The 25,483-nt window shown below is 41.4% G+C and overlaps 1 protein-coding gene across 1 annotated transcript in view; it reads left to right on the top strand.

Moving 5' to 3' along the window:
- HCN1 (hyperpolarization activated cyclic nucleotide gated potassium channel 1) overlaps positions 1–14,242 on the top strand; it is a 308,517-nt gene extending 294,275 nt beyond the window's left edge. Inside the window, exon 8 of the mRNA XM_061617563.1 lies at positions 14,155–14,242. Coding sequence (XP_061473547.1) covers positions 14,155–14,210 — 56 coding nt within the window. The 3' untranslated portion in view covers positions 14,211–14,242. The remainder of the gene's footprint in view (positions 1–14,154) is intronic.
- The last annotated feature ends 11,241 nt before the right edge of the window (positions 14,243–25,483 follow it).

Genomic DNA, 25,483 nt, shown 5'->3' with positions numbered 1-25,483 from the left:
TGATAACTTTATCTCTAGAATCTTCATTCATTTCTTCAGAGATAACATTGAGTTCCAAACAATAGATTTTATTTCTAAAGTCCATAGACTCCAAATCTTGTTCCTGTTCCACGTTGGTTCCAATCTCCGGGATCTCCTCTCTCACAGGGACCCCTATTCCAGTCTCCAGGGTCGCCTCTCTCACAGGGACCCCTGTTCCAATCTCCGGGGTCTCCTCTCTCACAGGGACCCCTTCCAGGGTCACCTCTCTCACAGGGACCCTTATATCTTTAATCTCCTGCTTCATTTTACTCAATTCAATTTTCATTATCTCAATCTCATCCATTATTTTCTGAAACATAGTTATTTCCAGATTTTCAGCCACTTTCTTAATTGCCATTTTAAAAGAAAAATATAGGAAAACCACTTCTTATTTCAGCAACAATTGGGTTAATACTCCAAACTTGGTGACATCACAGTATAAACAGAGCAGACAGCCTTATCTCTCCAATAGTTAAGTAAACAAAATGCAGTTCCCAGGATCGAAACAATTAATGGCAATCGTCAAGAAACAGATTCGTCAAAATAAAATAGACCAAAAAGAGAGTAGTCTCAAAACAGTATAATATTTTTCAAAATAAAAATCTGGAATAGAAATCCCTCTTCTGTGTATATCTTTAGAATGCAAATCCAGGACAGCTTTTTGCAACAAAAACAGAGATAAGCTATTAATTAGTGCGTAGCAGAGAGAAGTTATGGCTCCCCAGTGAGATGTCAAAAACTGATCAATCTGGCAAATCTCTTTTAAACAGCAACAATTTAAGTCAAGTAAAAGAAAAATATAGAAAGAAGGGTGCTTGCCTGTTAGTGCGTTCTCTCTTAGAAGATAAGGTGAACGTTCGCTTTAACAGATAGAGCTTGCTGTTGAAAATCCGTCCCACCTTCGTCGGCTGGACCTCGTCCCATAAATTAATGAGATCTGGTCGTCCCAACAAAAATAGGCTTTGAGGTTAATCTCTTCGTTTCTCCCTACCCGGGAGAAGTTTAATCAGTCAAAAAAAAAAGAAAAAACTGACTGATATATCTGAATAAGCTTCTTTTGAGGCAGGAGCCCGTCTCAAAAGCAGGCACAGGCTAAGTCACCCTTCCCGGAAGTCCGGGAATAGTCATTTAGAATATCTAGAAACTTTGCTTCTTTGTCATGACTGGAACACATATGCAGCCAGTCTATGTCCGGGTAGTTGAAGTCACCCATTACTACCACATTTCCTAGTTTGGATGCTTCCTCAATTTCATATCTCATCTCAAGGTCTCCCTGAGCATTTTGATCAGGGGGACGATAGATCGTTCCCAGTATTAAGTCCCTCCTGGGGCATGGTATCACCACCCACAACGATTCTGTGGAGGAGTCTGCCTCTTTTGGGGTTTTGAGCTTGCTGGATTCAATGCCTTCTTTCACGTATAGAGCGACTCCGCCACCAATACGTCCTTCCCTGTCCTTCCGATATAGTTTATATCCAGGGATAACCGTATCCCACCGGTTTTCTCCATTCCACCAGGTCTCCGTTATGCTCACTATATCAATGCTCTCCTCTAAGACCAAGCACTCCAGTTCTCCCATCTTGGTTCGCAGGCTCCTAGCATTAGCGTACAGGCACTTGTAAGCAGTGTCTCTCTTCAAGTGTCTTTGGCACTTGTGGTTTGGCCTGTGGTAATTTTGCTCTTCTGAATTTATATCCTGTGCCCCTGCTCTCACAATGCCTACTTCTAGGCCTACCCCTTTTAAAATTCCATCATTTCTTTGGTTTTTATCCCAGGGGGGAGGTTTATTCTGAACCGGACCTTTCTCAGCTCCTGTCGGGTTTCCCCCCTCAGTCAGTTTAAAAGCTGCTCTGCCACCTTTTTAATTTTAAGTGCCAGCAGTCTGGTTCCATTCTGGTTCAAGTGGAGCCCGTCCCTTTTGTACAGGCCCGGCTTGTCCCAAAATGTTCCCCAGTGCCTAACAAATCTAAACCCTTCCACCCGACACCATCGTCTCATCCACGCATTCAGACTGCAAAGCTGGGCCTGTCTGGCTGGTCCTGCGCGTGGAATCGGTAGCATTTCAGAGAAAGCCACCTTGGAGGTCCTGGCTTTCAGCATCCTACCTAGCAACCTAAATTTTGCTTCCAGGACCTCACGGCTGCATTTCCCCATGTCGTTGGTGCCAACGTGCACCACGACCACTGACTCCTCCCCAGCACTGTCTACCAAACTATCTAAACGACGGGCGATATCCGCAACCTTCGCACCAGGCAGGCAAAACACCTTGCGGTCTACACGCCCATCACACACCCCACTGTCTATGTTCCTAATGATGGAATCACCCACTACAAGGATCCCTCCACCCCCTGGAGATATATCCTTGGCACGAGAGGATAGCTGCTCATCCCCCAAGGAATGGGTCCCTTCTAAGGGATCATTTCCCTCTTCCTCAGCTGGATGCTCTCCTTCCCCGAGACCATCGTTCTCCATGATAGCAGGAGAGCTATCATCGCTGGAGTGGGACACAGCTATAACGTCCCTGAAGGCCTCCTCCACACACCTCTCTGCCTCTCTCAGCTTTTCCAGGTCTGCCACCTTGGCCTCAAGGAAATGAAGTCGTTCCCGGAGAGCCAGGAGCTCATTGCACCGAGAGCACACCCACGACTACTGTCCAACAGGCAGATAGTCGTACATGCTGCAGGCTGTGCAAAACACTGGAAAGCCCCCACACGCCTGCTGGCTTCTTACCTGCATAGTTTTGTTTGAGGTTTATTATGTCAATAGGTTGGAGACTGTGGTTTAGTTGAGGTCAGGGAACAGAAGGGTAGAGTGGGGGGCCCTGGCCTCCTCGCCCTGCTGCCGAACTCGCTCTGCTGCTTAACTCGCCTTGACGCTTTGTCAGCTAGGGCTTAACTCTTTAGTATTATCTCAGGCTTCCTTCCTTTGAAGGCAGGAAGGCAGGCTTCCTTCCTGAGCGAGGGGCGGGGCTGTTTAAGCTTTTGGCTGCTTTTAATCTCAGCAAGGGGCTGCAACTTCCAGGCAAGTCTTTTGTGTTTGTTGTTTTCCCACCTAGAACAGCCTGACCTTTCTTTAACCTAGGGAAACAGAAACCTAGGGAATAAATTCATTTATTTTAATGATTTATTTACATCATTTATATTTCACTCAGTAACAAAAAACCTATCCATGTCCACTTCAGCCTTTATCCAACAAGGATGCTTAATGGAGGGAATGGGTGGATAGGTGGAAAGTTTATCTCCCACAGCAGACACTGTTGCACATAAAGGTTACATCCTCTAAATATGTGGAGGTGGTGGGCTCTGCAACACTGGAGGCATTCAAGGGGCAGCTTTACAGCCACCTGTGGGGTGTGCTTTAATCTTGATTCCTGCACTGAGCGAAAGGTTGGACTCAATGGCCTCATAAGCCCCTTCCATCTCTGTGATTCTATGAAGCAAGGCAATCCATTCACAAAGGCTGGCTGCAGATGTGAATCTTGTCTGCTGGATCAGGGAGATTCTGCTTTTGCTGTAAGATGTTTTGCCTTGCGTGCTTGTTATTGTTTTATGAAATGTTATACTTTGAAACAGAAATGAACACAGTAGCCCCAATCCTTTCTATGTACAGTAACTAGTTTTCTCAAGGGAGTTATCCTTGGGATACAGTGTCCAAAAGAATGTTGCATGCAAGCCCATTCCTACTCCAATTCGGTAACCAAGGCTGTGAACAGGGATGGGCAAATCTGTCCATTTCAGTTTCTCTCAGTTTCTCATTTTTTCACTCTTGAATTCAGTTCTCCACATTTCTGTATCAGTTTGTGATTTGTTTGTTTAAAAGTCGTCATGAAAATTCATCAGCGAATTTCTCCCAATATACACATGTTGGTAAGCAATTTTACTTAACACACACACGCACATTTTTGCAAATAAATTCCCCCTAATATAAAGCATTTATTCATGCTATTTTCACTAATATTTGCATTTTTATGCATACTTTTTCTTGTTCTATGCATTTTTGTACACTTTGGCTGGAGAACTGCATTGTGAAATTTGGAGATGTGTGAGTTTCACAGGATCTGTGTTTAGGTTTGTGTATTATTTTGGAAAGTGCAGATGAGGTAAGTTTGCCTTTAAATGTGAACTGAATCAAATTTCTCCCCCATTCCTAGCTATGATTGAAGTGTTTCTTGCTAGATCATGCCCATAAGCTGATTATCACACTACGTGCAGCCAGATCTGACAGCACGGGTGATTTGATGTTGAAAAGCTGATTCTGCTCCCTCCATGTGCCCTCAAAGGTTATTTGAACTGTCAAAGTTGATGCCAATTATCTGTTCAGCAGAGATCCTTAAATAAAGACCACAGGTATCTTCAGGTAAGACGGCAAGGTTAATATCAAAGCTTGAGATTTCCCTGAAAATTTTCAAGACTTTGAAAAATTATTATGTGAACCATAAAGTAACATTATATAATAAATAAATAAATAAATTCTATCAAATAATCCTATTGCTTCTCTCTAAAAATAAACTCTGAAAATTGTAGCTCCATGGGGGAAAGAGGGGTCTCCTAATTACTCTCAGTACCCTTAACAAACTATAGTCCCAGGATCATTTGGGGGCAGCCATGACTGTTAAAATGGTATAAAAGTACTTTAAATGTATGGTACAGGTGTGGCCCTTGTTTTGTGCAGGGTGTCAGCTTTCTCACAGAACCAGTAACATTTGACATGGATAAATGTGTCTCTTTCTTTTTGAGGACAGATATTCTCATAATATCTATGCAGCATAGCTACAGCTTCCTTATAACTGGCTGCCAAGGCACACTAATAATACTTGAAATGGAGAGTCAGTTGGAACTGGCAGATGATGTGGTCACTTCTCCGTAGGGGCTTACAGCACTGCCATAGAAAGAAATCGCACCATCTGCCCATCATGTGGTTCATCTTTCAAATGTTATTTCTGCAGTGATTGAACTGACCATGTCTCACAACAAAGACATTCTTTATTTCTTTATTTCTGTCATGCCTTCCTTCTGTGATGGAACCCTTCCATAGGGTTTTTCCATTGCAGGCAATCTTCAAGTTAGGCTGGAAGGCTAACTTATATAATTCCCATTCCAGACCTAGACTTGCTTAGTTTCAGCAAGGTTACTGTAATGCATCCATTCATCCATTCAATCATTCATTTATCATCCCTCACCCCAAAGAGACTCAAAGCCATCATCATCATCGAAAAATAGAACACTCAGTCAAAAAAATAACAAAAATGATAAAAATAACAACAGAATCCAAGGTTAGAATAAAAGAAAGTCTTCCCAAGAAGAAGAATGAAGGAAAACTCCCAACAACCCTCCATCCCACACATTAAGAGACTAAAAACCCAGTCAGACATCTAGAAGTAAGTAAGAGGAATTAAAGGATGATCTAATACACTGTGGTTGTAGCTGAACTATTGTTAGTTTGGTTTAAATATGTTTCTGTCTCTACATCTCTCCTCCGCCCCACCACTACCTCCACCCCACCAGCAGCAACAAGTGAGGGAGGTGAAGGGAGAAGGCATGTTCACCGTACTTCCTGAGTACACTTATATGTACAGCAAGGCTGTTCTGTTTCCCCAGCCCTTGCTATACCCACCAGCCTTCCAGGCAAGCCTCACACACACACACACCGTGCCACCTTGCCCTAAGGCTACAGCTATGGATTCCCTGATTACAGTCACTCAGAGGTACTTTTTGCTGCCATCATATATACTTTTTACCTCACACCTGTTTATGGTCTGCCCCTTCATAGCTGGGCAAGAACTAGGGGCGTTTATAAAGAACAAACAAGTTTATTTAACAGATATTACTTCAGCAAGAATGCTTTGGTTTCAAGTACTCAAGCATGTGGTTTCTAGATACGTTCCTAGCTTATATAATTCCAATAGTCCTTACTTTATTATCAATATTAGTATAAACCTGCCTGTGTAACCTTGTACAGCCCACTCACACCACACACCCTCCAGCCCTCTCTATCCAAGTCAATTCCCTATCTCTATCTCTCTCAAGTCTGTACCCTATCTAACTGTACACTGTCCAACCCTTCAAATATAAACCAATCATCCCATATTCACCCAGCAAATCACGTGCAGCATACACCAACATTCCATACTCTCACCCCCCCAACATTCACCACTTACCATACTTAACCTATTAAGCCTGACGCACCATATTGACATAAACCCACAATAATTATTTACACAGCAACATGGAACATCACTGTTTCTTACACTAGGTGAAGGGTGGGTTGTAGGTATCTGAAAGAAACAAATGAACCGCTCCTGACTCTTTTCTAAAAATTAGAATGCATCATCATGTGCCTTCAGACCATATCCCAGTATGTATGAGTATGTGTGTGTGTCCACACACACATATACAGATAGATAGACAGTAAAAAAAATGTGTGGCATATTGGCCATGTTAGATTATCATTCTTTTTCAACATATAATTCACCATAAAGAGCCTACCTACCCCACATCCTTTGCCCCAGGATCAAATACAACATATAAACAATACAACTAATTTGTTGCAAACCTAGAAGATCCTGGACTCAAGAGCACAATCACAAGTTAAACCACTCAGGGAATTGTAGCTCTCTGAGGAGAATAGGAGACTCCTCACAACTCTCATCCCCCCCTTAACAAACTACACTTACCTGGATTCTTTGGGAGAGGTCGTGATTGTTTAAAGTGGAATAATAGCAGAATAAATGTGTGGTGTGAATGTGGCCATCTTGGTTGTTTGTGTTGCTGCTGTCTTTTTGTATCATTCACGGGTCAACGGCTGAGCATTCGGCTCAATGTTCTTCTTATTGATCTTAGAAAACTCTTGCAATTAGCCAGAATGATTATGAAGGAAAATTTAATGCACTGTTAACATTAGCATTTATGCCCACTGGGAAAAAGGCAGATTTAAGATCTGCAGACATCAAGGACAGATAAAGGACACTCTGTATGACTCTTTAAATGTATTCATGAACTTGTATCTAAGGAATACAATATTTACTGTGTGACCATGAACAGACCTGTGTGTCCAGCAAGAACAGATCCAGTTATGAGCCCTCCAGATTGTTTTTAGTCACTTACCTTTCTCTTGAATGCTGCTTCCTCAAGGGCATCATCTAAGATTTCAGTGGCAGGGATTATAATAAGAGGGGGCAAAATTCAGGAAATGTTTGATTTTTGAAATCATCACATTTCCAACAAGGAGTGAGTTGGATGTAAACATATCCAGTGAGAAGAAAATGACTTCCAATTGTGTCCAGAGCAAGGAGTTGATGTATCCCACCACATCATATCACACTTCATACACACTGCTCCAAGGAGCCTTTGCGAGGGCTGGTGATTATATGGGATGCAGACTGGAGGGAAATCAGTGTCAGCCCAAGAGTAAGTGGAGTCCCCTTTCATTCACACATGAAAATCTCTGGATCCATCACCAACGTTGTTAATGACATTTTGTAACTATCATGAGGATGATCCAGTGTTAGGTCTGGGATCATCATCATTATCAAAACAGATTACAATCAAGAGAACTATAAGAACATAAGAAGAGCCACAGGCCCATCTAGTCTAACATTCTCTTCCAACAGTGGCATATAGGAAGCCAGCCAGGAGGACCTGAATTCAACAGCATTCTCCCCACTTGTAATTCCCAGCAACTGGTATTCAGTGACTTACTGCCTCTAACAGTGGAGATGGAACATAGGCATCATGGTTAGTAGCCATTGATAGCCTCATCCTCCATGATAGAGTACAGGGTGGGTTCTAAAACATATATCCCAGGTGTCAGAGGCCAGGATAAGAGGTGGACCAATGTCACTGCAGGACAGCCCACTGTCACTGTCTTGACCTTTCTAGTCCATCCACTCTTCTTTGTTGCTGTCATCACCCATTCAGCTGCATATTCCCTAAGCACATACGATGGAGTCCTTCCTCCACATCTTATGCAGTAGGTGGTTGTGCAGATTTCAGCCAGAGAGTAAACGCAACTGAGCAGGCATCAGTAAAGGAGGAAGGAGGCCCACAGAGGAGGGGCCCACTGGGGACATGTTGTCCAAGGACTCACTAAAACCTGGAGCTGGCACGGAATAGTTTTTTAAAAAATCCTCATGAAAATTCTTTAGCACTTCAGTGCAAATTTCTCCTAATGAACACATTTTTGTCTGCAGTTTTGACTTACGTACGTATTTTTGCAAACAATTTCTCCTACATTTGGTATGTTATTTTCACTAATATAGTTATTTTTACACACATTTGTAAATCTGGTTTGGTTGAAGAACTCGCTGCATTTCAGGTCTCATATTGTTTCAGAAAGTGTGAATTCAATAAATTAAGCTTTAAATGAAAACTGAATCTATTTTCTCACCCCATTCCCCCCCCTTTCTCTCTGTGCTTTGCCCCAAGGAGTAAGTTTTATCTTCCTCAGAGTGACAATCTCCTGCCCCAAGACCAGAGCTTGGAAAAGTTACTTTTTTTGAACTACAACTCCCATCAGCCCCAGCCAGCATGGCCACTGGATTGGGCTGATGGGAGTTGTAGTTCAAAAAAGTAACTTTTCTAAGCTCTGCCCAGGACTTATTCTCCATCACAGTATTGGTTGCAGATGATCATTGTATGATTCCTGTGTTTTGGCATGGCCAGCTATCAACCATTCCCCTGGCACTATTATTTCCATTCCATTTTGTCTCACAATCCCATTTTGTGCTCCTGCCACCCCTAGTAGATAGTCCTAATCTCAGTCACACATCAAAACTCCTCCCGCCCCCTTTGCACTTTGGTCTGGTTCCTCTCGGCTATCCATCACTTTGTCTCTTAAATGCTCCCAAATGTCTTGTGAAATTAATTCCATTCTTCACCCACCGTCTTCACACGGTTTACACACGGTTTCCCTAAATGTCCGTATATATATGTTACCACATTAATTGATATGATGATGCAATAATCAATCGTTTCATGTTTACAGCATTAACTGCTAGGGCACACATTTTTGACATATTTTCTTTAGGAACATAGGACTTAGTATAAGTCAGACCACTGGTCCTTTAGCTCAGTATGGTCTACACTGACTGGCAGCAGCTCTCTAGGCATTCAGGCCGGGAGTATCTTCCTGCCTTACTTGGAGGTGCTGGGGATTGAATCTGGGACTTTCTGCATTCAAGGCAGATGTTCTACCACTGAACTACAGCCCTTTCTTAATATTCTTGTATAAGCACTGGGGATATATAGATAGATATATTTAAAAAACAGCACTTTTTGGCTAAAATTCTCTTTGGAACTATTTCATCTCACAATGGCGATAAAACATTTAAAAGGCAATTTTAAGCAATCTACATCTACTTTGTTCAACACACTTATTATAGTTATTGTTCCTCAGATACCTAGCCAGGTCTCGAGAGCAGAAAGATAAAGACGAATTTACACATTAAAATGTTGGCAGGAAGCCATCGTGAATTGATTTGAGAGTTGTGTTTTTTTCTTAAACAGAGACCATATCGTTTCAAAGTTTCAGCAGGTAGGTGTGATTAAAGGGGGTATTATTAGTGAGTATTATCAGAGGGTGGGGGTAATAGTATTACAGGTAGATGCCTCTTCACTTTGCTGTTTGCTAGAGAGTAGGTTTAATGTAATGGGTGCAATTAATAGGGGGTGCTCCCCAAGGCTGCACCCCAAAATAAGCACCACTGGGATGGGGGTAAAAGGCAGGGCCATTATCTAAAGGGCACTGTAGTAGGCCTGGATGATCTCCTTTGGAAAAAGCTACTGTTGGTAGAGCAAACACCTATTTCCTGCAGGGAACTCTTGGGGCAAAAGTGGGCAGTGGCTCTTTGCCCTGCACCAGCAGTTTTCCTGAGTTCAGCCCTTTAAAGCACGGATGAGTCCAGGAAGTCTTCTCCACGCTGGATTATAATCAATGCCTATAGTCTTTTTCTGTCTCCTACCTGCCAGTGTGCCACCTCAACAGCCACTGCCGGGTGATATACGTGTGTCACTGTTATTTTTTACTTCATTTTTTTCAGCCAAGTGACATTTAAGAGTTGGAAAACTTTGGCTGGAGTAAACAACTGGAAGAACTTGCAGACTGAAGAGTGGAAGCCAGTCATCTTTCAAATGCTGGGTACAATGTGTACTATGCAAGTCACTTTAAAAGGCATACCAGACCCTCACCACGGTCATGGTATTGGACTTCCTTTCTAAATTCCTTTAGAATGACTTTGCAGTTTATTAACTATTTAAGTGAGCCAAATTGTATTAAGCCAAAGCCCTGTTTTGGGGTACTGCTCGCATGTAAAAGCTGTACGTGAGAAAGTCAAGTGAACGTAAGAACATAAGAAAAGCCTGCTAGGCCAGGCCACTGGCCCATCTAGTCCAGCATTGGGTTCTCACAGTGGCCAAATGTCCATGGAAAGCCCGCAAGCAGGACCTGAGTGCAAAGAGCATCCTCCCCTCCTACGGTTTCCAGCACCTGGTATTCAGAAGCATATTGCCTCCAACTATGAAGGAAGAGCATCGCCATCATGACTAGTAGCCATTGATAGCCTTATCCTCCATGATTTTGTCTAATTCTCTTTTAAAGCCAAGTTGGTGGCCATTACTACCTCTTGTGGGAGTGAATTCCTATGCCTTTGTGAAGATGTACTTTCTTTTGTCTGTCCTGAATCTTCAAACATTCAGCTTCTTTGGATATCTTTGAGTTCTAGTGTCATGAGAGAGGGAGAAAAACTTTTCCTTATCCACTTTCTCCATGTCATACATAATTTTATACATTTCTGTCATGTCACCTCTGACTCTCCTTTTCTCTAAACTAAAAAGCCCCAAATGCTGCAACCTTTCCTCCATCCCCTTGATAATTTTGGTTGCCCTTTTCTGAACCTTTTCTAACTCTACAATATCTTTTTGAGGTGAGGCAACCAGAACTGTACACAGTATTCCAAAAGTAGCCGCTCCATTGATTTGCACAATGGAATTATGATATCAGCAGTTTTATTTTCAGTATCTTTCCTAATGATCCCTAGCATGGAATTTGCCTTTGCTACAGCTGCCGCACACGGGGTCGACAGCTTCATTGAGCTATCCACTATGATCCCAAAGTCTCATTCCTGGTCAGTCACCACCAGTTCAGACCCCATGAGCGTATATGTGAAGTTAATATTTTTTCCTCCAATATGTGTAACTTTACACTTGTTTACATTGAATTGCATTTGCCATTTTACCACCCATTCACTCAGACTTCCTTTTGGAGCTCTCTGCAGTCCGTTTTTATTTTAACAACTCTGAACAATTTAGTATCATCAGCAAATTTACCCATCTTACTGTTCACCCCTAACATTTATGAACAAGATAAAAAGCAGAGGTCCCAATTCTAATCCTTGGGAGAGTCCACTTTCTATATCACTTCACTGGGAGAACTGTTCCTAGCCAGTTCCTGATCCACAGGAGGACCTCTCCTCTTATTCCATGACTACTAAGCTTACTCTGGAGTCTTGGTAGGTCCCTTGTCAGGTGGGGGTGAGTGTGTTAAGCTCCATCTTTTGTGTCACTATGTCCCTCACTCAACGTGAGTTGGAAGATGAAATTTGAAGCAAGGAACCCCCTCGGCTGTTGGAGGGCTGGAGGGCAAAGAGCCACAGACAAATTCATGGAGGTTAAGACTATCAATGGCCATGATGACTATGTTCTGCCTTCACTGTCAGAGGCAGTATGCTTCTAAAGACCAGTTGCTGGGAAGGTGGGGAGAGGGCAATTGCACTCAGGCCCTTTTTGGGGGGCTTTTTATAGCCGTCTGGTTGGCCACTGCAAGAACAGAATGCTGATGAGTTTTGGCAAGAACCTGCAGGGCTCTTGTTAAGTTCTTAGGTTTTACTTATGGAATCTCACCACATGATTTAGAACCCCAGTTTTATATGAGTAGAGAAGACTCCCCACTTCAGGCTTTCCTCTCCAACTCATGGAGACTGAAGGACATAACTGTGTGTGTGTGTGTGTGTGTGTGTGTGTGTGTGTGTGTGTGTGTGTGTGACTTAGCACACACTTGCTCCTGGCAGGGTTTTCTTTGTGCTTTACTCAGCAGCTACAGCTATCTACCATGCCAAAGTCTGGCAATGACCATGCACGGTGGTGAAGTGGTAAATGTGTGGCTACCTTATGTGCGAAGACACATGCTATAATCATACTAAACATACAACAGGCCTGGATCCAAGTTTAGGAACGGCCTCAGCAGAGTAAATACTAGTAGGCTCCTTCTATTTTCAGTGGTTTCCTTAGTGGAAGGAGTAGCCACAGCATTCTAATCTATGGGGATTTTGGGAGACATTCCCAAAATGCAGCTGATGCAGGAACATAGGAAGCTGCCGTACACTGAGTCAGACCATTGGTCCATCTAGCTTAGTATTGTTTACACTGACTGGCAGCTGTTCACCCGGATTTCAGGCAGGGATCTCTCCCAGCCCCACCTGGAGATATTGGGGACTGAACCTGGAACTTCCTGCATGCAGTGCAGATGCCCTGGTACTGAGCCACATTCCTTCCCCAAGGGTCCCATGTAGTGTTGCTCCAAAGTATTATTATAATGCGGCTGCCCAGTGAGGCCCTGTACTGATGCCAAGTTTGCTTGCACAGTAAGCTGCAAGGGCAACTAGGGAACTCTTTACACTCCCATGGAGAAGTATTGCAGAGTGGCTTGCAATTGCTGAGAAAATAACATACAAGGCATGAGAAGCATAGGCAAGGCAAGCCTGATGCCTGCCTCTTCTTCCTCCCTGATGCACTGCGCCATAATCCCATATTGCTCAGGGCCATCCAATCTGACCTGTAGTGATCCATGCCTGCCTCAGTCCAATTTAGCCAACGCCCCAGCTCTTCCAAATAGGCCTGATTTGATTTGGGACCCGGGTCTTGGCCAAATCCAGTGCACGGCCCTAGTAGTAATATGGTTATAAATAAACTTTGAAAAGAAAAGAAATCAGGTTGCTCTCAGGTCTCAGGTGATCTAGTGTTGCCTTTCCCTTGTTTATAAATATTAGTGGTCTGGTAAAATCTATTTTCCAATTTCTCAAATGTTTTCTTCTTTTGTGAAAGGGGCAGGGGTGTAGTCATCTGGGGTCTTGGGGGGGAGTCTTAGGCCTCTTACGTTTTTGGAAACAGGTACACAGCAGGATCCCTATGTCTCTAGCATCCTATGGGTCAATCAGCATGAAAGGGGAGTGTGTTAGCCACTGAGAAGAGTTTTCTAATCAGAGTGAAAGGAGGTGAGTCAGCCACTGAGAAGACTCTTCTCAGTAGCTAACACTTTCCCCTTTCATTGTTATTGGTTCCTAGGGATGCCTATTGTTGTGGGAGAAGGCATTAAGGATTTCATTCTCAACCCAGCAGCAAAAAAGAAGATATGAGTGTGAGGGTGTGGCTATGACTATCATGAAGGGAACCTGCACTTCCAAATTTGCCACTACACTACTGGAAAGAGGCTCCTATAAGTCTGCCTCATGCTTGGAGCACTTGAGTATTCCTTTAGAATTTTGCTGGGTGCAGGTAGGGGTGGGAGAGAAATTAAATTCAGTTTGCATTTCAAGCCAAATCAATCCAATTTGCACTTTCTGAAAGAATATGAGAACCAAAACACAGCCATCATTCAAAATTCGTACTTATCCAAATTTTGTGATGCCGTCTCCAACCAACCAACATTTACAAAAATGCATATATTTGGTAGAATGCATAAAAATGAATATATTAGTAAAAATGATGTACAAAAATGCATTATATGAAGAAAAATTGCTTGCAACGATGTGCACATTAGTCAAAACTGCATACAAAAATGTGATTATTAATAGAAATTCACAAAAATGCTGACAAATTTTCATTTTTTAAAACACACACACATACACACACAAATTGCTCAGAAATGTGGAGACCTGAATTTAAGATTGGAAAAATGAGGAACTGAGGAACTGAAACTGAGAGATGCTTCTTTCCCTAGGGGCAAGGTTTAGAGCTTACCGTTCGAGCTTACCTGAGGTGGCCAAGGGTGATGTGTGGGTCTCCAGCATACTTCCTGGCTGTCAGTGCTTCCTGATATGAAAACCTCCTAGTGAAGGAGTTATCACATGATGTCTTTCTCTAGGCTTGAAGCACAGGCACCCAGGAAAGACTGCAGAGTGCAGACCACTGGTGAGATGATGCAAACGCCCTTCAGACACCTCAAAAGTAAGGTAAGCACAACAAACCCCTGCACCCCACATAAGAAAATTTCACTGAAATTTTCTCTCCTCTCTGATAATTTGTAGAATGCATTTTTCTCATCAATTGATGGAGAACAGTAGTGAGTGAAACCACAGAAGAAATTTTCAACACAGTATTTATGTATATATTACACATTCTTATTGTAAATTGGAATCCGTTATTTCACTAATTCTAAACAGAGTGCTTCTAATAACAATGCTAATGAGAATCAATCGGTGTAATATTTTTTAAACTGTTATTGTTAGTGAGGACATAATACCAAGCTGATTTTAATTATGATAATAGTCTGAAAACTGACATTTGTTATTCCAGTTGCTACTTTTGAATCATGTTAATTACTAGAAATGTTTTAAGATGCTGCTGGAATCGCTCTCATTTCAGACACTTGATTTGGTTTAACAGCATATGGTATGCTTGTAAGTGTAAAGAAAATGATCTTAAGAATGTAGTTGGGGGGATAAAACCCAGCCAACTCTCTTTTGAATGGTACTTAGAGAACTGATTCACACTTGATGTCTCCATCAGTGGTTTCATCAACCCTGATGATCCACAGCTCACCATGTGACCTGCCTTCATTGAAATGTGTGGTCTTTAAGGGATATTAAAATTCTGTCATAGAATCATAGGCTTTTAGAGTTGAAAGAGACCTTGAAGGTCATCTAGTCCAATCCCCTTCTCAATGCAGGATATGCAATGCACAATACAGCTACAGCATCCTTGATATATGGTTGTCCATTCAACTATCAAACATCTCTTACTATTTTTCTTCTAATGCTCAGCTGAAAATGTCATTCTTTGCAGTTTCTACCATTTGGTTCTGGCCTTGCCCCAGAAGAAAGCAACATGACGCTGCCATGATGTCTGTGATGACTGTTTTTACACATGCAGGGCAGAGCCAGTGTGACATAGTGATGTGAATATCAGACCAGGGTTGAATAGACTCAGGTTCAAATTGCTATTTCACCATAAAACGTATGGGGTTACTGTAGGCCAGCTATTATCTTTCAGCTTAGCCTACCCCATAGGGTTGTTGTGGCTGTGCATGGGAAGAATCTTGAATGCTGCTGTCTGAATTCTTGGAATAAGAGGATTGAAACTTAGCCGCCAGTTATGTGGCACACATGCACCTTCATCATTTGAGAACTCAAACTATCTCTAGGTTTTATGTCTTCTTTGGAATAGTGGTGGCTGGAGGCTCCATGTCAGTGGGGTAGTGGGATTTGCTCTGGGTTCAGCACCTTGGACAGCTCCAAAACTCGGACTAAAAGCCGGAGTGGAGCATGAAGCCACCAGCCACCACTGCTTTGGAATACAAGACTGATGCCAACAGAAAGGAGCAGGGATTGAACCCTGCCTGTTATTCCCTTTTTTAAAATTTTATTTTATAGACTTATTTTTGGAATATATTTTCTCACTTTTTTATTCAACAATAGTACCCTGAAAATCAGCCAAACATCAAAAATACATTAAGGCTGCACGAGGGGAACTTTTTCGGCCAGAGGGTCACTCACATCCACACATACAACATACAAATACTTATACTGTATATATGCATACATACATGTACATATGCATGCATGCATGCATGCACACACACACACCACACACACACATACTGAGTACAGCACACACACACACATTCATATTTTCGCTCCCCCACCCTCCTCACAGCGATTAGGACTAAAAAAATGTAGCTCTGCACCAAGAGCCTTGTTTTCCAATTTGCTACAGATGTAATTTCCCTTCCCTTAGCATTTAAGGTAAATTATCTCCTTGAGTGATAGCTTTTAATCCAACATGGTTTGGAGGCAAGGGACATTTGGTCCTTCTGACAAAATATGTGTGTTTTCTTCACTTTGAACAACAGCAGAAGCAAGAAGAAGAGCAAGATGACATGCAAATTTGCCAGAGTAGAAACCTCATTACTGCAGGAGCAGATAATCACATTAGGGAAATTTCATGCATGAGAATTAATTATATGGAAACCTTTAGGGCCATTATTATTCTAAGCAAAGATGTTGGAGGAACAGAGTGATGAAACTGAAAGTAGCAGGAGACTTTTGCCTTCTCGTTATAAAAGTTTAAAATGTGTGCAAAGAATTGAGCACTAATGCGTTCAGTGTATGAAATGACTGCTCTCTGTTGACCCCTAGCTCTGCTCCCTGAAGGAGACATGAATTGACTAAAAACCAATGCATTCAACAGGTTTTTGAAAGATGGATTCTTAATTTATACTAGAGATATGGTCACTAGTCAATGACTCAAATCAGGATTTTTCTCAGTACCAAACAGCTTTGCATGGTATAAAAATATAACCCCTGTCTCTACATATGTAGAGTAACAAATGATGTGAGCACTTCATAAGGAGGCCAATATGAGTGGCTGCCCCAACTGCACAATCTTTCTGTCTCTCCTCTTTTTGGGTGGTGAAAGAATTCAACAGCAAGGATGGGGAACCTGTGGCCCTCCGGATGTTGAACTCTAACGCCCATCAGCCCCAATCACTAGGGTCAAGGATGGTAGGAACTGCAGTCCAGCAACATCTGGAGGGTTAGGTGTTCCTCACCCCTGCTTAAAAGAAAAGCACTGTAAGAATGTTCAGCATCATGCGTAAGAAGTGAGATAAAGGTCCTGGGCTTTAATCTCAGTGGACAAATACTGAAGAGCAGGCAGATCCAGTATGTGTTGCTGTTCAACAAAACATTGGTTCTACCTTAGGGTCAAGAGATGGAAACACTGTAGAAAGACTGCTTATTGAAGAGATATTGTTGTTGTTATGTGCCTTCAAGTCAATTACGACTTATGGTGACCCAATGAATCAGCGACCTCCAATAGCATCTGTCGTGAACCACCCTGTTCAGATCTTGTAAGTTCAGGTCTGTGGCTTCCTTGATGGAATCAATCCATTGCATGTTTGGCCTTCCTCTTTTTCTACTCCCTCATGTTTCCCCCAGCATTATTGTCTTTTCTAGTGAATCATGTCTTCTCATTATGTGTCCAAAGTATGATAACCTCAGTTTCATCATTTTAGCTGCTAGTGATAGTTCTGGTTTAATTTGTTCTAACATCCAATTGTCTTTTTTGCAGTCCATGGTATGCACAAAGCTCTCCTCCAACACCCCATTTCAAATGAGTTGATTTTTCTCTTATCCACTTTTTTCACTGTCCAACTTTCACATCCATACGCAGAGATCGGAAATACCATGGTCTGAATGATCCTGACTTTAGTGTTCAGTGATACATCTTTGTATTTGAGGACCTTTTCTAGTTCTCTCTTAGCTGCCCTACCCAGTCCTAGCCTTCTTCTGATTTCTTGACTATTGTCTCCATTTTGGTTAATGACTGTGCCAAGGTATTGATAATCCTTGACAAGTTCCATGTCCTCATTGTCAACTTTAAAGTTACATAAATCTTCTGTTGTCATTACTTTAGTCTTCTTGACATTCAGCTGTAGTCCTGCTTTTCTGCTTTCCTCTTTAACTTTCATCAGCATTCGTTTCAAATCATTATTGGTTTCTGCTTGTAGTATGGTATCGTCTGCATATCTTAAATTATTGATATTTCTCCTTCCAGTTTTCACACCTCCACCTTGGTCCAATCCCACTTTCTGTATGATATGTCCTGTGTATAGATCAAACAAGTAGGGTGATAAAATATACCCCCGTCTCACACCCTTTCCGATGGGGAACCAATCAGTTTCTCCATATTCTGTCCTTATAGTAGCCCCTTGTCCAGAGTATAGGTTGCGCATCAGGACAATCAGATGCTGTGGCACCCCCATTTCTTTTAAAGCATTCCAGAGTTTTTCATGATCTACACAATCAAAGGTTTTGCTGTAATCTATAAAGCACAGGGTGATTTCCTTCTGAAATTCCTTTGTCCGTTCCATTATCCAACATATGTTTACGATATGATCTCTGATGCCTCTTTCCTTTCTAAATCCAGCTTGGACATCTGGCATTTCTCACTCCATATATGGTAAGAGCCTTTGTTGTAGAATCTTGAGCATTATTTTACTTGCATGGGATATTAAGGCAATAGCAATCATAAGAATGAAAGAAGAGCTGTACTGGAGCAGACCAAAGCCCTATGTGGTCCAGCATCACATTTCCCGCCATGGTCAACTGGATAGCTCCAGGAATCCAACAAGAAGGAAATGAGGATAATAGCCCTCTCCTACTGTCACAGAGTCAAGGAAGGCAGAGTCCACTACAAGTACTCTGTCTCAATTTTGCTTGCAAACAACTCTGCCATACATTCTGGCATTCAGGTTGCAGTGGCCTATCTATCAGTAACGTTTAGACCAGGTTTCCCCAACCTGGTGCCCTCTAGGTGTTTTGGACTACAGCTCCCATAAGCCCCAGCACGTATGGTGAATGGTCAGGAATGATGGGAGCTGTAGTCCACAACATCTGGAAGACACCAGCCTGGGAAGGATGTTTTAGACATCACATAATGGGTCTTGCCACAGACATAGGATAGCAAACAGAGGGAACATTTGATCTGATACTGGGAAAAACCCAGAATTGTATGAGAACCACCTTTGTTTTCTGGCATTGATCAGCATTCAAAAGAAAAGCAAAACAATAAGAACTTTTTTTAAAATAATATTTGTATACCGCTTCATATACAAAATCCCTAAGCAGTTTACATAAAATACCATAACGTCATAAAAAAGAATATACATACAACATTATACACAGAAATATATCAGTAAAAACAGAGAATCCATCAATAAAACATTGTTAAATATCAAATAATAAACCAGCAGTGTGATTAATCTTAGGAGCCTATGTAACTGCATAGCAATAATGTGCAAGGCTGATGGGAACTTCATGCAGAGAGAGCTTTACACTGCAGGGGCCAATCAAATGACACAGTTGTTTGATGTAGTAGTGAATGAGATATTCCCTGTGCCACTGCCACTTGAAAAGGTTGGCACATAGATGGTCTCCATGCTGGCGGCTTCACTGAACCCAATGAAGGATGATCATCATTGGGACCTGGTTCAGGCATTGGTCAATTTTCCAGGCGCAAGTCGCCGGCTTTGTGAACCACCACTGACAGGTTCGTGTTGTCGGCTCCCAATGCCATCGCCACCCACTTCTCTGTCCATTGAGGTGACAAGCCTTACAACACTGTGACTGCCACTTCGCCTCACGGAGCTGGTTGGGAACTGTGCACAGCTTGCCAGCCCACTTATTGTATGAGTGTTCTGAAAGTGAGAGGAATTATCTGCCGGCTGCTGCGTAGACTCAGCAACACCCACAGGAAGAATGCATGAAAAGATTGCAAAAGCAGAAATTCCATGCATTTATTTTTAAACCATTTTGGGGGCACTTCACTTATTTTAAACCCATTTCTAGGCCAACTGCACAAATATAATTGCTAGAGTGCCGTGCGTATACTTCAAAATTTGGCCATGCTTCTTGTCCAATAGCAACATTTAGTTAACCTTAGAAGGCCCACTTTCACACTGGAAATAATACTTATCACTTAGTAAAACAAATGACTCTTCTTCCCATTGCTAATAAGAACTAAGCCAAAGGATCCGGGGGGACTATACATGACCACAGAACATTTCCCAAGAGCTACGCAACCCCCTGGTCTCACTTTCCTATTACAACGTGAAACTGTTTGCTGCAAATCCCAATGAACAAGGTCAACCCATATTCTGACCCAGAAAGTGCTCTTTGCAGTTTGGCCATCTGCCCAGACACAGCATACTAATCACACTTTGGCTTTCATACTCAGGAAATAATGGAGCAAGCTAATATATTAGCTCCTATTTGACTGACACCTGCTGCCTCCACATGGGCCAAATTCTTGATCCATTTTGTTTTATGTAAGTTTAAAGGGAATAGCAAGTATATCAGCAGGCCACAAAGATACTTTATTGATCTTATTATACAGCCATGAGAGTGGCTGTATACTTCAGCCAGCATGGATTTTTTGCATCTTGCAATGTTAAATTGAAAATAACATTCATGCCATTCTGCTGCTTCCCATAAGCTCATTTCAAAACCTCACAAAACTTATAGTCCTGAACTCAGAAACACTTGTGTAAGAACCCTCTAAGTTTTATTTATTTATTTTATTTATATCCTGCCATTTCTCCCAGCAGAAGTCCAGGGTGGCAAACAAAAGCACCAAAAACACTTTAAAACTTCATAAAAACAAACACAGATGCAGACTGGGAAAGGTTTTCATAGCGATACACAAAACAGTCAGACAGAATTGAGAGTTCAAAGTGTAAAACAAGAGAAAAAACCCAGACCCTACTGGACTTTTTTCTGTCAGTGGTCTGACAATTTGCTGAAATCAATTAAAAATCAGCCATGTTCACAGAGAACCTGTAATCCTATTACTCACCTTGCCCCATACTCTGACCTTCATTTTCTGCAGTTTAAAGGTTTTAAAAATGCATGATTGGTTTTTAATTAAAGAAATTCAAGATTGAAGTCTATTATAATGTTGGGCATGCTCACTAAGAACCCTCAGTGTTCTGGACTTCCGGGAAGGGTGACTTAGCCTGTGCCTGCTTTTGAGACGGGCTCCTGCCTCAAAAGAAGCTTATTCAGATATATCAGTCAGTTTTTTCTTTTTTTTTTGACTGATTAAACTTCTCCCGGGTAGGGAGAAACGAAGAGATTAACCTCAAAGCCTATTTTTGTTGGGACGACCAGATCTCATTAATTTATGGGACGAGGTCCAGCCGACGAAGGTGGGACGGATTTTTAACAGCAAGCTCTATCTGATAAAGCGAACGTTCACCTTATCTTCTAAGAGAGAACGCACTAACAGGCAAGCACCCTTCTTTCTATATTTTTCTTTTACTTGACTTAAATTGTTGCTGTTTAAAAGAGATTTGCCAGATTGATCAGTTTTTGACATCTCACTGGGGAGCCATAACTTCTCTCTGCTACGCACTAATTAATAGCTTATCTCTGTTTTTGTTGCAAAAAGCTGTCCTGGATTTGCATTCTAAAGATATACACAGAAGAGGGATTTCTATTCCAGATTTTTATTTTGAAAAATATTATACTGTTTTGAGACTACTCTCTTTTTGGTCTATTTTATTTTGACGAATCTGTTTCTTGACGATTGCCATTAATTGTTTCGATCCTGGGAACTGCATTTTGTTTACTTAACTATTGGAGAGATAAGGCTGTCTGCTCTGTTTATACTGTGATGTCACCAAGTTTGGAGTATTAACCCAATTGTTGCTGAAATAAGAAGTGGTTTTCCTATATTTTTCTTTTAAAATGGCAATTAAGAAAGTGGCTGAAAATCTGGAAATAACTATGTTTCAGAAAATAATGGATGAGATTGAGATAATGAAAATTGAATTGAGTAAAATGAAGCAGGAGATTAAAGATATAAGGGTCCCTGTGAGAGAGGTGACCCTGGAAGGGGTCCCTGTGAGAGAGGAGACCCCGGAGATTGGAACAGGGGTCCCTGTGAGAGAGGTGACCCTGGAGACTGGAATAGGGGTCCCTGTGAGAGAGGAGATCCCGGAGATTGGAACCAACGTGGAACAGGAACAAGATTTGGAGTCTATGGACTTTAGAAATAAAATCTATTGTTTGGAACTCAATGTTATCTCTGAAGAAATGAATGAAGATTCTAGAGATAAAGTTATCAATGGCATGGATAATCTTCTGGACTGGAATGATGTGATGGAGCCCAATATAGAGAAAATCTATGGAATTAACTGCAGCCATGTGACAATGGAAAAACTTTTAAGAGATGACCCAGTGTATTTTGAAAAAAAGAACAGAGATATGATTTTACAGCAGTATTTCAGCAACCTATTCAGAATGGATGGCAAGAAAATATTTGGGATAGAGGTAATCCCCATCAGACTCTTACTATATGACTATGGCTTTGACAGCAAGATTATTATGGAATACTGATAATGGAAGATTGGATATTGAAATTACTGGACTTAACAAGACTACTGAAGATGGAAGATGGAAAATGGAACTAATAGAGATAATAGAATAATGGCTACTGAAATTATTGAACCTAACAGATTCTGATGTGATGGATTAATTGAAATGTTTATTTTGACTATGGTTATGACAATAAGATTATCATAATTAGTAATGAGATGGATTAATCGATATGCTTATCTGGAAAAAAAAATTGATAGATATATTTCTTAAAGAATTGAAACCTCTCTTTGACTTTTTGTGGAAAGAATAAAGTAATGTTTATGAGATTTGATGATTAAGTAAGATAACTACTGGAGGAAAGTGATTTTATAATATGACTTAAGAGACAGGATTGTTATATATTATAGACTTATAACTGATTTGATCTTTGACAAATGGGAAGTCAATATTTTACTCTTTATTTTTTATTTTTGTTTTTTTTTTCTTTTTTTCTTTTTGTTTAACTATTTTTGATTTTGTTTTTTGTCTTTGAATGTTTTATGATTTTGTCTTGTATGTTTTATGAAAATCTGAATAAAAATTATTGAAAAAAAAAAAAAAGAACCCTCAGTGTTCTAAAAGCCAGACTTACCGCTGTTTGGCTTGGCTAATCAGGTGGCTATATCCACACCAGACATTTATTTCAATTTAGACAGCCATAGCTTCCTCCAAAGAATCCTGGGAAGTGTATTTTGTGAAGGGTGCTGAGAGTAGTCAGGAGACTCCTATTTCCCTGACAGAGCTCTAATGGCCAGAGTGGTTGAACACTCAGCCCCTCTTCTGACGACTGTAGCTCTGCGAGGGGAATAGGGCATCTCCTAACAACTCTCAGCACCCTTCACTTACTACACTTCCCAGGATTCTTTGGGGTAAGCCATGACTGTCTAAAGTGAAATAAAGGTCTGGTGTGGATGTGGCCAGTGACGGCTTGGTTTAAATTGGGGTGGAAGGCCACATGTGCCTGCTGTAGAATGAGAAGGAAGGAAACCCTGAAAAAGAATGATACTGTTTACAATGTTTTCCTTTTGGAAAGGAAAGGGGCTTTCTCTCTGCCCAGTGCCTGCCCACCCAATTTCCTCCCTCTCCCTCCCTCTCCCCTTTACCTTCCTCCATACCCTTCCCCTTCCTCCCCTTCTCTTCCCCTTCCCGCTACCCCTCCCTGCCCCTCCCCTAGGTCCATTTCACCTATCCTAAGCATAATTGTACAGGGGTAAATCCCACTGAACTTAAAAAGCATGCAAATGATAAAACCTGCCCTCCCCTCCTTCTCCCTCCTATCCCCTCCCTTTTGCCCCTTTCCTGCCCATTCCTTTGCCCCTCCCACCCCCTCTCCATCCGCTTCCAATCCCCTCCCCCTCCTTCCCTCCCCTGTCCCCTCCAATGTGTTTTACATTTACAAAGCAAGTATTCATATCAGAATCTATTAACATGTAAGACATAACGAAGTTCCAGAGCAAGGTCTAGTCCAGAATTTTTTGCAAGAATCCCAATAACCAACAGGCACACTGTTAGCCACCAGAAATTGCCTAATGGTCCTCCAGAAGATCAGAAGTCTACATTCTATCCAACCAGGTGTGGGGAACCTTTGGCCCATCCAGAAATTGCTGAACTGCTACTCCCTCCATCCCTGGCCATTGGCCATGCTTGCTGGGACTGATGGGAGTTGTAATCCAGCAACATCTGGAGAGCCAAAGATTCTCCACACCTGTTCTATAATAAACATTTAGTACCTCTTTCCCAGCAGCAGCACCAACATGAGCTAGAAAGCCACATCTTAATCTTGAGTAGATGGCTCAGCGATTCTGACAGTAATCTTTTTCCGAAGCAGTCCGTAATGGAAAAAGAAAAGATGTATCCATAAAGATAAAGAAATTGTGAGAATTGTCTTATTTCCTGCAGGTACCTTGGCAATGTGGGTTCTTCTAATGTGGTAATGCCAGTTCTTTGAAGCATCCTATTTCAGGGACATAAACACGTTTAAGAGATCGAATCTTTCTTTAATCTTCTTATTAGATTTTGCAAGCATGGGATGTGGTAACGAAAACAATGTGACCTTGCAATCCTTTCTATTTCTAAATGCAGTAGTTACATTTTCAGGAAACTGTCAACTTTCTTATCTAACTTCTCTTTAATTGGATGTGCTGTTACTTAGCTATGGGCTGTGTTTTTCTCCTGATGATCAACTGTTCATCTCTAATATCAAACTGAAACTTTTGAAAGTATAGCAATTTCAATAATAATTCCCAAGCAGAACCCAACAACTGATTAGTATATAGCTGATGAGTATTGGCAGTGCTGACAGCATTTCATTATTGAGTATTGTAATGCTAAGCATCTTTACTTATGTCCAATGTGTTCAGTGGGACTTATTAACTAGTAAGTGTGTTTAGGATTGCAGCCTAAGTCTGTGAAACTTACTTTAAAATAATTCACATTGAAATAAATGCGACTTCAGTGTAGATAAAGCTAGGAATTAGGATGTAAAACAGTTTCCTAGTGGCAGCTAATCTAAGTTCAGGTATCTCCAGTGGCTCATTGTTAAGGTTGTTAGGCACAATTCAGCCAAAATTAATCCCTTTAAAGTCCCATTAATTTCAATGTGAGAGATTTAAGCACATGTTTAAATGGAAATCAACATGCCATAAGAGCGCTTAGCTTTGGCTAGATTGCTACCATTTTGCTCCTGCTCTTGGTTTCTGATATATAAAGCAATTAAGAATGAAAAAGTATTGTCTTACAGAAAAGGTTTTAGGGTAATAAAAGCCATCTTTGGGACTTGAAGAATGAATACACTTTCTCTCCACAATATCTTGAGGCATGGCTAACGTTTGATGCTAAAAGATTCATGCAGCTTGTCCCCATTCCTTCTGGTGACCATTTAGATCACTCAGAGGTACAAATAAACATGATTCCAATAGCAATTGTAGTTCCCAGTGACTTTAAGTGATCATGAGAAGTTTTCCCCCAGCGGCACATACAGAGGGACAATAGTAGAGACGTCATTACTCATGCAAATGCAGGATGTCTTCAAAGAGTTGCTTATCTTTAATTTACATTCATGTATAATGCACATTTTAAGTAGCTTAGAAATAACTTGCCAGTGGATAGAATTTTCTGTGAAAATACAAGCTGTTTTGTTTGTATTCGAAGCATCTAGTGACAACTGAGGAACTGAATCTTTTTGAATGCTGATATGAATCCAGCTGATTTGCACTTCCCAGAATAAAGTGCGGAAGACAACATAGTTATCCTTTGGATTTTGCACTTTTCCAA

This window comes from Rhineura floridana, chromosome 1, assembly GCF_030035675.1.
Source record: "Rhineura floridana isolate rRhiFlo1 chromosome 1, rRhiFlo1.hap2, whole genome shotgun sequence".
In the NCBI taxonomy this organism is placed as follows: Eukaryota; Metazoa; Chordata; class Lepidosauria; order Squamata; family Rhineuridae; genus Rhineura; species Rhineura floridana.
This window is presented reverse-complemented; position numbering and strand designations above follow the sequence as displayed.